Genomic DNA, 12,251 nt, shown 5'->3' on the forward strand with positions numbered 1-12,251 from the left:
TCCCACACAAACGTAATAGTCCAGCATTGCCACAGTCACCATGCTGTGCTTCAGAAGCCTGCTGATGGCTAACAAGGAAGAGATGAAACCAGTAGCTGCCTCAGAACAAGGTCAAGAGGACTCAAAATTGTGCAAAACAGGAAACGGATATACCAAAATAAGAGCACAATAAAAAGGAAAAATTGTGAACAAAGGAAAACCAAACCCGTAAGTCTAACCTGTCATGTGGAATGTGACACTGAGGGCCACAAACGTCCCCTGGCCGCACTTTGCTCACCACTGGTTTAACACATTAAAAGCAATCATCCTGTGAATGTCAGAATAACACAACATAAATTATATGTCTGTGTGTGTGTGTGTGTGTGTGTATCAACTTACCAGCATGATTCATCATCGCGTTCTGACAGGCTGGCGGCCATGTTGGTGATGTCTGACTCGACTAGTGATGTCTAGATAAAGAGGAACGTTTGACCCCCATGACCCAGAGTCTGGAAAGTCACTCTGTGTGCGCACACTGGATGTCTGACACGGGTGGAGACTCCCCACAGGGTGACGTGATGATTCACATCGCACACTCACGCGCGCGCATGCACACACACACAAACACACACACACACACGCAAACGCACACACAATGTTTGTATTTCGACTTTCAAGAGTTTATTTCCTACAAAAAAATAACTAATAAGAGATTGTGGTGTGAAAAGTTACACACACACACACACACATATATACAGTATATATATATATATATATCTAATGAAAAAGACATCCATTCATAGAGATACATACGATTTACTAATAGAAAAAACAATGTTCTTTAAAGGAAGAAAAGTGGTTTAACATTTTGACTTCAGTCTTGACTGGTGCTACCTTTAGCCTGTTTTTTTTTTTAAACAAGCTGTTTCTGACTAAATTGTTATTACTATTATTTAAACAATTACATTAAAGTCATCTTTGTTCCAAGCGCAATAAAATAACACTTAAAAAAAAAAGAAGCACCAATATTGTGGTTTACCTCGGTAATCCATCACACAGAGTGAACCAGCGTGAGTCTGCTTAGCTTGACATGAAAACAATGCAAATTATGTTTCCGATAACATAGAAATACACAACATAGATTTGCACCGGGACGCCAGACAGCCTTCGCTCTTACTCCAAGTAGGTTGTCTTTTTTGTTTGTTTAAATTTTCCCATACATTTATTTGTGGAAGCCCGCCACAAATAAAATTAGACTGCCACAAATAGATTTGGCGCTACCTGTTGGCCCTCGCTGATAAACACATTATAGCGGGACTGTCCAGGGAGCGTAGCTCGTCCCTCCAAGTCCGTACAGTAGATGGCATCGTAACTCTGCTTCTTAACACACCTGCTCTGCCAGAGAAGAAGACGTTGCAGGAGGGATCAGTGTTCGTCGCTACATTCAGCAAGTATTCAGACCCCACTATCGACGGTCGGTGAAGAGAATGTAGGACAAACATCTTTGCACTAGCGTGTGGCAGTTGTGAAAACAAACTTCTTAATTCAAACGTCTGCAGGTTTCAAATCTTCACAGATTTTTGGCTAACAGCTACATTGTCTTTTTACAGCGTGGTTCCCACCCCCCCCCCCCCACCCCCCACCCCCCACCACCCCGGCCCCCCACGTAAAAAAAAAACACCTCCTTAAACCACCTCTACATAATTAGCGGGGTACAGCCCCTCGCAGCCGCCGTCCTTCACCCCCCGACACCAGCCCTGGTCGTCCTCTTCCTCCGTCTTCACAAACTCTTCGCCTGCAAGGAAGGAGAAGTTTGACTGGTCGTCTCCGACATCCAACAAATGTCTGAAGAGCGCTCGGCGGTGAAGCGGACCTGCTTTGAAGGACAGCTCGTCCGTCTCCTGGCCCACGTAGTCGTACAGCGCCCTCACCCTCACGCCGCTGATCTTCAGCACCTCGCTAATGTGAAGAGACAAGGTCAGTGAACGCATCACTGCACATCATCGTTCCGTCATGTTTCCTCACTTCTTCTCTAGCGTTCCTTTCTGCTCAACTTCCTTCTTCCCTTTTTTGCTTTTCTTCTCAGGCGTCCATTCCTGAACAGCAGTCCAAGAAATAAAATCAGGATTGTTATGTTTTAACTAGCTAGTTAGCATGTTTTAACTAGCTAGTTAGTATGTTTTGCTGTGTAATGACAAGTAAACACAAAATGCTGTATGTAATTTTGGCCGACCTGATCTGTTAAAGTGCACTTTTTTTCCACTAATGCTTAAAATGAGCAAAATAGTGTAAGTATTACATGTTATCATGAATGTGGCTGTTAGTACATGATCACAGCATGGATATAAAACCATAAAACCTTGTTGGAGCTTTTTGGAGATGTTTTAATAGCGGGCTTTCTTGGCGGAATAGGTGTGTACCATTCCGTGCATTAATTACCTGCCTCTTTTAGCTGTTTTTATATCTTTAGAACACACAGAAAAGAGAAAGATGTGTTCGTGTCTCACATAAGGATTGTGGATAATGGGCAACATTTTAATTTTAAAAAGTGCAGTTTTCCTTTCAGGCTCCTGATTGCTGATTCTTGTGTAGATATCAAAGTTTCAGGCCAAATTGAGTTAATTTAAGACAGTACAGACCTGGAAGTGCGGCCAGTCGGTGGGCATGCCAGGTCCATGGTTGTTCTTCCACCATCGTAGGTCCTCCTGCTCGTCGATAGCCGTCACTGTGTTGTGTAGCTCGCTGTACACTTCTCTCACGCTGAACAAGAAAGACATGAATGTTGTGTGTGTTGTTTAGCACACACTGTGGTATCGTGATGCATTATTAATGTCATTAAATACAGACAAAGTCTAGTAATATTGTCATGTCAGTGCCTCGGTTTGTTATTGTCACGGGGACACACAATAGCCAATCAGGAAACGAGTTGACTGAAGAAGCCGTAAATAAAGCAAACATAATCGCGACCGCCGCCGACAGCACGAACCTCAAAGTGAAACTAACTACATAAATGAAGGGCGACCTAAGTGAGCACGAGTGTTTATACAATGTATCCTACAAGCCTTGCCGCAGTATAAATGATGACGAGAAATTGCCACCGCAATACAGTTAGCAGATAAGCTAACAGTTAGCCTAGCTCTTCTTTTTTCATTCACCGCTAGCCTGGGCGCCCTGCGGCACACTGCTGCCTCCACCTGGTCAGTCAAGGTACTACGTCAGGTCTGATGCCATGTTGGTCATCTTTGATTGATCTAACCACAATGAGCTCCAAAAAAGAAGCTAGAAGCTGCTAATATATTTGTATTCGTCTGATTTGTCTGACCTCTCATTGGTAGTGACGTCAAGGTGCTTGTCAAAGGAGAGGAAGGCTTGTTTGAGAAAGACGATCCTCTTTCGCTCTTCATCCTGCGACTGGTCAAAGATGGCCTCCATCTCCTCCATGTAGCGAGGAGCATAGCGGTTGGCCTCCTCCAGAACCTTCTCGTAGCGGGCTCGGACCTGCAATCATAGAGTTTGTATATTAGCAATGACCAACAGAATACTTCATATAGTTGCTTACTTTCTCAGCCTCCTGTTGGACCACTTCCCTGTCCTCCCGGATCTTCTTCTGCTTGTCAGCGGCCATGTCCGGGTTTCCTTGAGCGCGCGTCTCGCGCTCCCTAGCAGCGTGCTCCTTACGGCTGGCCTTGTGGTACGCACGGCTGGCTTTGTCCAGCTGCCATACACACACAAGAGGAGTAAAACTCTCCATTTCCACCAAAAAGTATTATTCAGTTTTTGCAACGTGCAAGATATATAAATAGCATCATGCCCCCCCCCCTTGGCACCATTCTGTTGGGGTAGGGCACCTAAAGGGGAGGAGCTAGACGAGCTAGCTATGTGTGAATATGAGCTGTGTTGTAGAAGCAAACCTTCTTTAGCCGTTTGGCCCACGGCTTCTGAGCCCTGGCAAAGCCCATCTCCGCGTCCTGGGACTCCTTGAAGCCTCCAAAGAGCTTCTTGTGGAAGGCGTCCTTCTGCCAGGTCTTGACCTGCTCTCCGTCCTCCATCACCAGGGAGCGGCAGATGGAGGCATGCAGGGAGGCCAGGCGGTCAGCGGAGGACAGGAACGACCGCCAGGCCTTCAGCAGGGACCCGTACAGAGGCGCTGAGGAAGAGAATGTGTGTTAGCCAGTCACGGGCACCGGGTGGAACGCTGCTGCTGGATGTCACTCACTGGAGTCCACCACGGGCTTCCATTTGAGGCTCCACTCGCTGAGCTGCTGGGCATACTGGCGTTCCACGCGCGCCCTCTCCTGGAAGCACGCTACGATGTCATTGCACGCTTGGAAGGCGTCCTCGGTCCGCTTCACCGTGCGCTGGTAGTTGCCTGGCTGCGGTGGGGGGGGGTTGCAAAGGTTAGGACACACCCACTTAGGAGTAGACATCACATTACAAGTGTAACCCACCTTGTCCAACCAGGCCCACCAGGGTCTGCAGAATGAGAGTCAAGGTGGAAATTTACAAGCAATTGAGCAAAAAAAAAAAACGACCCGCCCCGAATTGGTTTCTAATTGATAACCAGTGGCCACAGGTTATGTGACGGATGTGCTTGGGACGGCAGCCAGAGGGCGCCAGAGGACAGAGAAGACACACGAGTGAGGAGGACAGGAGAACTTCCTGGCAGCGTCTCTCAACGTGAACCACACTCTTAGACCTAAAGTCTACTCAACTTTTAATGAAACTACATCAGATGATAGACATATGAACAAATATATATATATATATATATATATATATATATATATATATATATATATATATATATATATATATATATATATATATATATATGTTTAAAAAAAAGCTCTTCTTAAAGCTCTTAAAACCTCTGCTGCCCTCTGCTGGACATACTGCATAGAACAATCCCCGTGACTGGACTGCTTCAATAATGTCAAAAAATAAATAAATAGAGCAAAAAGGCATAATGCAAAAAGAAAATGCTGAAATGTAGATACCAGGGGCGCCCACAGGAATTCTGGGCCCCATGAAAAAGTTTTACCTTGATGCCCCCCATAGAAAAATAATTTGTGTTTGAATTTCTGTCATCACAAACATATACATTTTTTGGTAATTCGCCCAGACTCCCTGCATGTAGACGCATCCCTGCAGTGATACTAAGCGACATGTCATTGAACACAGTGTTGCTCGTCGTCTTCACTGGGACAGGGAGGGGTAAAGGGCTGAGATGTAGGCGAACACGAAATGCTAACACTCTGCTAGCTTATTTCATTGTGGACGTTAAGCTAACAAGTTCATTTCCATGACACACAAACTGGCGAGGCTACAAAAAAAACGGGTCACATATTGACACCATTTTGGTTTGCCTCTCTTCTTTCACCTTTCTCGCTTTCCTTTTTTCACTCGCTGACATTATTTTACATAATTTCCCTCTGCTCTGCCACAACTGCAGACTGACAGCAGTAGGAGACGATGAAAGCGGTAGTGGACCAAACCATTTCATGTAGCTACGGGGGGTGCTCAGTCAATATGGAAGTTTACTTTTGGCCCATGTGGATTTTTAACTCTTACTACAAATTACAAGAGATTGTTTTAATCGTTTTTTGACTATATATGTTTTTTTTTTAATCACAACCAAATAGCAAAATTATTTTACGTATTTGCTGTGACCCCTGTCAGTCATGGGCCCTTGGAATTGTCCTAACTTTTCTCCCCTTTATGCTGCCCTTGGTTGATACTAAAAACTAATAATAAAGCTTTGTCTTTAAATGTATATGTAAGGTATTTTTAGCCTTGTTACAAAATATATGTGCCTTTGCATCTTTTGATTTTTGACACTCCTGATGCAAAATAATCAGAAAAAACATATGTTAAAACAATGCAATCCTGTGGTAATCAATAACCTGAAAGCCCATTTGCAAGGTGTACAAGGATTGCTATAATAGGCTGTGATATGCGTTTTCTAATTATAGCCTCACCATATGTGTTACCCTCCCCCCCGCCCCGGTTTTCACCGAGTAACTCACGTTATTTGCCCTTCTTTCCCGGCGCCCTCACGTGTTTATAGTTTCCAGTATTTTAAATTTCACGGAAAAAATCCTTAGCTCTGCCGGAGCAGCACAGCATCCGGTCTGCTCGGCAACACCCGGGAATCTTCGGCGCAACACATCCTGTAGCTGGTAAAGTCAGATCTTCAAAATAAAGACCAGAATTTTCACTTTCTGTAAAATGTCCCTTATTTTTGAATGACAGGGTTGTCAGGTATGAGCCTCACAAGATAATGGCAGCTTCCACTGCCTCAAGATCACTATCGCCCTCTCGTGGATGATTGCAGTACAGCTCACGTTCATGTTGGCAAAGGGACAGTTCCTTTTTTAATGTGTGTGTGTCAGTTAATTCCTTAAAAGCCTAGAAATGTCTAAGTGGTGATTGTTTATATAGCAGAATTTTTTGGTTTCATAAAAGATATATATATAAAATAAATGGGTGCCTAAAGGAAGTATGACAACATATCACATCATGGAGATTTTTACTCGTGTTTATTTTAGATTCCAATGTGGATGCTGCAAAAAGTGGAACCTTCATAAATGTAAAAATGAGGTTATTCTAGAATTTGGGAGGTTGAAGATCACAATGAGCGTACATGACGTGTAAAGTGTGTGTCTGTGTTTGTGTGTGTGTGTGTGTGTGTGTGTGTGTGCTGTGTTGTGGTTTGCACTGACTCCTCACTTGTCTGACGCTTTAAACACAACCAGCTGAGGAATCCAACCGCGGGCCAACGGAAACAAAGCACAGAACCAGTTAGCAGGCCGGGAGATGCTAATCCGCTGGCAGAGTGGCGCTGCTTGTCCTCCATGCAGCTTTAAAATGTCTACTTTGTGTCAATGTCACGGGACACACCAACTTGACTGCCCGTGACAGACGACAACATATTTGAGTTGGCAGACGTTGCCTGTGGTCTCTTTGCAACAATAGCTGGCAACGTCACGGGGGCCTCACAAAAACAAGCACTAAGAAAATCCAGAACCAGATAACAAAGTTGGAGACTGGATTGAAATCATTGATAATCCATGTGGCATGTTCATGTCCATGTACCACCACAACAGCGTACCACAACGTTTGGACTCTACCTGTTGACCTTTAGCTCCCACCATGACATGCTGAAATAGCTCAGTTGGGAGAGTGTTAGACTGAAGATCTAAAGGTCCCTGTTTCGATCCCGGGTTTCAGCACAGGATATAGTGTGTTTTTAACAGGTAAGCTAATTATCTTATCTTACATTTCAAATGAATGTGGTGCAACACAGTGAAGACACCCCAAAAACATGTACAGTACCGCAGAGCCCTGCTTTTCACAGGTGTTACACTCCATGACCACCAGCCATGTCTGTTTTTTGCAGACGGCTCGCTCCTTCCCCTCCAAACCCTTGTTGCCATTTACCGCCGATTGCAGATCAACATTTGCAATTGAAGTGACTGTTGTAATCATGATATTAGCTCCAGCTCCAGAACCCTCCCCTTCTCGCCTTCTTAATTGCCACTGTTCACTTGTGAAAACACACAACATACAGTATATATTACGCACTTATTCATCACATTGAAAGAATTTAAAAATGTACAGCTACTCACCACTAATCAGCGACAATGGAAGATGGTCCATGAACTATGGAATGGGAGGCTGGGTGTAGAAGTTCTACCTAAGTTTTACTTTTGCGTCTTACAGCAACGATGGTGCGTTCAAGGGTCGCCAAAGAACGTGTGAAATCCCGACGCAAAAAGACATAAAAGTAAGAATTGTGGGATTTCAACGGTGCTACAGTTTTAATCAACTATTTATAAATCACTATCCATTTAGTGGGAATGAGATGAGTTTTATGTGGGGGGAAAAACTCGCCTATTTTCCGGAAAGGGATGGATGGCTGTGCGAGTTGAAGAGTTGACAGCTCGGGCTTTTAGCTCGTGGGCTAGCGCTGTCCATTTGTGAAGCCCGATCTAAGCTCACGATAATAGATATGACTTTATGACAGCAGACGTCAGAAAAAAGTTTGCCGGACACGGAATAAAAGTGCTTAGAGGATAAAAACTTCCCATAGGCTGCTGGCTGTAAAGGAACGGCGGAACATTCTGGGAAAAGGCTTGGAACTACACGACTGCTCGTGTCTTAAACACAAGCTGCATCCAATTAGCGCAGTACACAAACTGCAAACAAAGCAGGGCCAGGAAGGGTGGGTTGGGGGCGGCGGGGGGTGTATGAGGATGTCCCTAATGAATGTCACGCTTTTTGGTTGAAAGGCAAAATTATTTTGAAATGATCATCCTGCACAGGGCATCATAATAACAATAAGATAATATTATAAGAGGATTCCAACAGTAAATGTTGCTCATGTGAACACAAACAGGAGTGACTCCACATTGACGTCTGGCCTCACAATCACTTCTATTCATACGGACAAAGAAAGTCTTGTTGCTGAGGACACCACACTTTGTCATGTGTTTTTTCATTTACACAGACACACGCACACGCACACACCCACACGCACACACACGTTAGCTTACCATCCAGAAGCTGCGGTTGTTAGCATCTTCGCGACTGACATCTGCTGGCGGCAACGTTGACATGGTGGCGTCTGCGAGAAGAACGCAGCGTCCAGTTAGTGTGATGCTGACCTATGACCTTCATCGGCGGCCACGCAACACGTGATGACACTGAACAGCCTGAATCAAACTCAACACCAGAGGAACGCAGCGGAATCTTCAACATAACATTGCATTTTTCAACAAACTCACGAAAGAATAAGATGTGTGGCAAGTTATTGCTATTTTTACGAATGTTTTACTTCCATCGCCACCGAAATGAAGACAGAAAAGTGAAACAAAGATTCTGTCATTATCTATGCAGCCACTAGGGGGCACACCTCCATTAATACTTCCATTTACCGTGACGGTCAAACATCAGAGACTATTCACTACACATTGAAACGTCATATAAAACTGCTAAAGTGTTTACTTATTTCTTTCAGAGACAGTAGTGACGCTGATAGTGGGAACATTTGAGGATGAAAATGTGTGACGTCACAGTTGACACTACCATACGTTCCCACAAGATGGTGTCGGATAAAAATGCAGCATTTGGTCCGAAATGGCAAAAAAAAAATTAAGAAAAACTGCAATGTCGCTTGGTTAATATGCGGGTCACATGATGTAAATGGAGCGTTGTTGGCGCTTTTTGGAGGTTTTTTCAAAAGGCGTTATTGGCGGAATAGGTGCGTCCCGTTACGTGTATTCTTAGCTGCCGCTTTTCAGATGCATTTCTATCTTTAGAACGCACAGAAAAGAGAAGGACGTGCGTGTTCACGTCTCGCAAAAGGATTGTGCATGATGGGCAACATTTTTTTTTGAAAGTGCACATTTCCTTTAAACTTGTTGCGTTTCCTTTTGCGGGAGGAAAAGAAGCCTTAATGTCCACTTTTTCTTGCTGATTTATGCGTGGGTAAAAATACGTGTAGTGGGAACGCATGACCAGCTGCTTCCCATCCCACCAACTTCATTCCCTTGAGGGGAGTATCATTTATCCATTTATCATGGAAACGACGTTTGTGAACATTTCAGAGAGTTTGAATCTAAAAAATGTCAACAGGAGGCATGCTAACTTTGCTAACTGCTAGCCTCAATCTGTATTTTTCTTTAGATTTTTGTGTTTTCATATGTAGTCTTGGGCTGTGATTCACGGGTTGGGCTTTAGGGGGCAGTGGCGTTCATTCAATCAATTATTTCCCTTATGGCGTGAACAACTGTGGTTAAAGGTTGCCGTTTTGGGGTAAGATCTTGAATGTTGCATTCCCTGGAAGCTTTGAAAGGCGAGCCATGCTAGAATAAACAAGGTCAAAGTTCATATCCTGTTCACACACAGCAAGAGCGGCGTCACGTTCACACGTTTAGCTTCCAGTTTTGCCCTAAAAACCAAACTTTTCCTGTTCAGCAACGAGCAGTTAGACCTCAGGCACACTCAGCTAAGCCCCCGCCCACACCCCCGAACCTCTTTTGCCGCCGCTCCGCCCCGCGATTACGTCCAATAATTTCCCTGACGTGTTGGTGGCGCGTCACATGCTCCCTGCCTCGCCCCATCTCCTCTTCTGGCGGGAGAGAAGCAACCCTGCAGGAGGTCGCGAGGATAATGAGTCGCCATCCGTTTCACCCCTGACCCTCCGCTTCCTGTCCTGTCATCCATACCGCCGAGTAGCATGGGGGGATGGGGGTGCTGTGCGTAAAGCACTTTTGCAGAGTCACTTTTAAATCTTGTGGAGGTAAACACAATTCATTGCTTCTCAGACTCAACAGAAACCCCCCCCCACCACCACCACCACCACCACCACCACCCTGCGTTGAGTTTACAGGACTATCATCTGTGAAAGCACCAATAAGACAAGCTGATTGCGTCAAATGCCGAGCCGAATTCATCAGGAAAGCATGCCGCCGCTCGTCATCAGCATTGTCGTCATCGTCATCGCTCGTGTTGTCAGTTCATCAGCCAAGGAAGGTTAAATTGTCATATTTTTAAATGAAGTTTGGTTAGCTCAAGTGCAAATGTCCTTCAAAGGGCTTCACATTGACTCATCGTGAGAATGCAAGTACTTGAAGAGGAAAAATAACCAAAAAAACGTATTTAGGAGTGTAGTGTTTGTAGCTGAGGCCTGAAATGAGACAAAAGTAGCAACAAGATGCTTCATGAACATCCGGCTCATGCGTTAAAGCTACTTTGTACAGTAAAAAAAAACACCTAACATCAGCACATCCTTAAACTCAAGGCCACATTGCCCCCCAACACACACACACACACACACACACACACACACACACTGTTGTACAGTCCTCCAGTGACCACTTCTGCCTCCCCAATAAAAAAAGAGCTCATGTGGAGCTTCCAGGCAACGGAGCGAGCATGAATCCTGCAACCAGGCGCACATTAGCTCCTCCCCCTGCCCCCGTTTTCATCTGTCAGGCATAACTCAGCACGCACACACACACACACACACACACGCACACTGTGCCGAGAAGGAAAATAGCATGAAAGTTGAACAAGGCTTACTTTCAAAGTTTCTTCTGCTTCTTTGGCACCTGAAAAACTTTCCATGCAATCTTTTCGTCTTCTTTGAAACCCTCGTCTTCTTTTGACGTGGATTTTTCCAGCACGGTGTCGCTCCTGCTCCTCTCCTGCCTTTCTTTGGCCCTCTGCTTGTGTCAGATGAGTTGGCCTCCTCTTTCCCCTCCCTCCGAGCCTCCCCTGCCCCTCCTCCCCCTTCTCCCGCCTCTCCCGACCTCCCCGAAAACAGCTGCAGGAGCGCCTTGGTCTTTGTGTCGTTGCGTCTTGTGTCTCCTGTCCACTCACATGTCCCTAATGAAGTGTCCACACTTTGTCTTCATGTGTTTGTGTCCATCATGAGGGCTGTTAAAAAGTTAACTGTCCTACAAAATCTCTCTTTTAACCCCAGCGGTCCCCTGGGGGCTCAGCCTGCACAGCTGGAGGACACATCCGGCATCTTTGTGTGTGTGTGTGTGTGTGTGTGTGTGTGTGTGTGTGTGTGTGTGTGTGTGTGTGTGTGTGTGTGTGTGTGAGAGAGAGAGAGTATGCGGGCACGGATGCATGGTGACATCCAGTCTTACCTCATGTTATGTTCAACGAGTGCAGTCTAGCCTTGCCACAACTTGCCGTGAAGAAAGCCCACAGCTGTCCCGTCCTGTTTTGTCCTGTCGTGTCCTGTCCTGTGTTGCAACGCTGGCGGGAACCTGCTGTTGTAGCAGACGGTAATCCAGCGTTAGTCATCCTGTAATGAAAAGTGGAGGACAAGACAAGCCCAGGATGCAATGGACGCACCGAGGCGTCCTGTGGTTAAAATGAATAACACAGGCACACATACACACAGAAGAAACGCCCAAAAGTGCAGTCAAGACATGTTAGGAACACACCTTCAACACCAAGCAGAATGGATTGTTTTTGGGGGGGTTTTTGGAAACAAAATGATGGCTAGTGTCATAAAACTGTCAATGTCATGCAAACATGCATACAAAACAATACAATGGATGTGATGGGCCTCACAGTGACTTGCAAAGGTTCTGGATGAGCATGTGAAGATCTGGAATTAACGTGTAGGCCTGAAGCAGCATCAAGAGGCGCTCGCACCGTTGGTTTAGAAGAAATGGCGACATCTTGTGGCCGATACTGAGCACTACACACACATAAAGGCGTGTCATGATGTAATTTTTCAGGATTTCACA

At 45.2% G+C, this 12,251-nt stretch overlaps 1 protein-coding gene across 2 annotated transcripts; it reads right to left on the reverse strand.

Moving 5' to 3' along the window:
- Positions 1-1,638: 1,638 nt before the first annotated feature.
- Positions 1,639-11,992, reverse strand: si:ch211-51c14.1 (protein kinase C and casein kinase substrate in neurons protein 3). Of its 2 annotated transcripts, none has more exons than XM_054760628.1 (10): positions 11,640-11,992; positions 8,535-8,605; positions 4,196-4,352; positions 3,891-4,126; positions 3,539-3,694; positions 3,302-3,477; positions 2,619-2,739; positions 2,005-2,075; positions 1,853-1,938; positions 1,639-1,774 (listed from the first exon to the last, which is right to left on the reverse strand). In XM_054760628.1, exons 2-10 carry the CDS (start codon positions 8,595-8,597, stop codon positions 1,665-1,667), a joined length of 1,176 nt encoding a protein of 391 aa, XP_054616603.1. In that variant the 5' UTR covers positions 8,598-8,605; positions 11,640-11,992; the 3' UTR covers positions 1,639-1,664. The 2 variants fall into 2 exon arrangements, with proteins under 2 accessions (XP_054616603.1, XP_054616602.1); XM_054760627.1 differs by lacking the exon at positions 11,640-11,992 and adding an exon at positions 11,065-11,230.
- Positions 11,993-12,251: the final 259 nt, after the last annotated feature.

Source organism: Dunckerocampus dactyliophorus, chromosome 18 (assembly GCF_027744805.1).
Source record: "Dunckerocampus dactyliophorus isolate RoL2022-P2 chromosome 18, RoL_Ddac_1.1, whole genome shotgun sequence".
NCBI lineage: Eukaryota > Metazoa > Chordata > Actinopteri > Syngnathiformes > Syngnathidae > Dunckerocampus > Dunckerocampus dactyliophorus.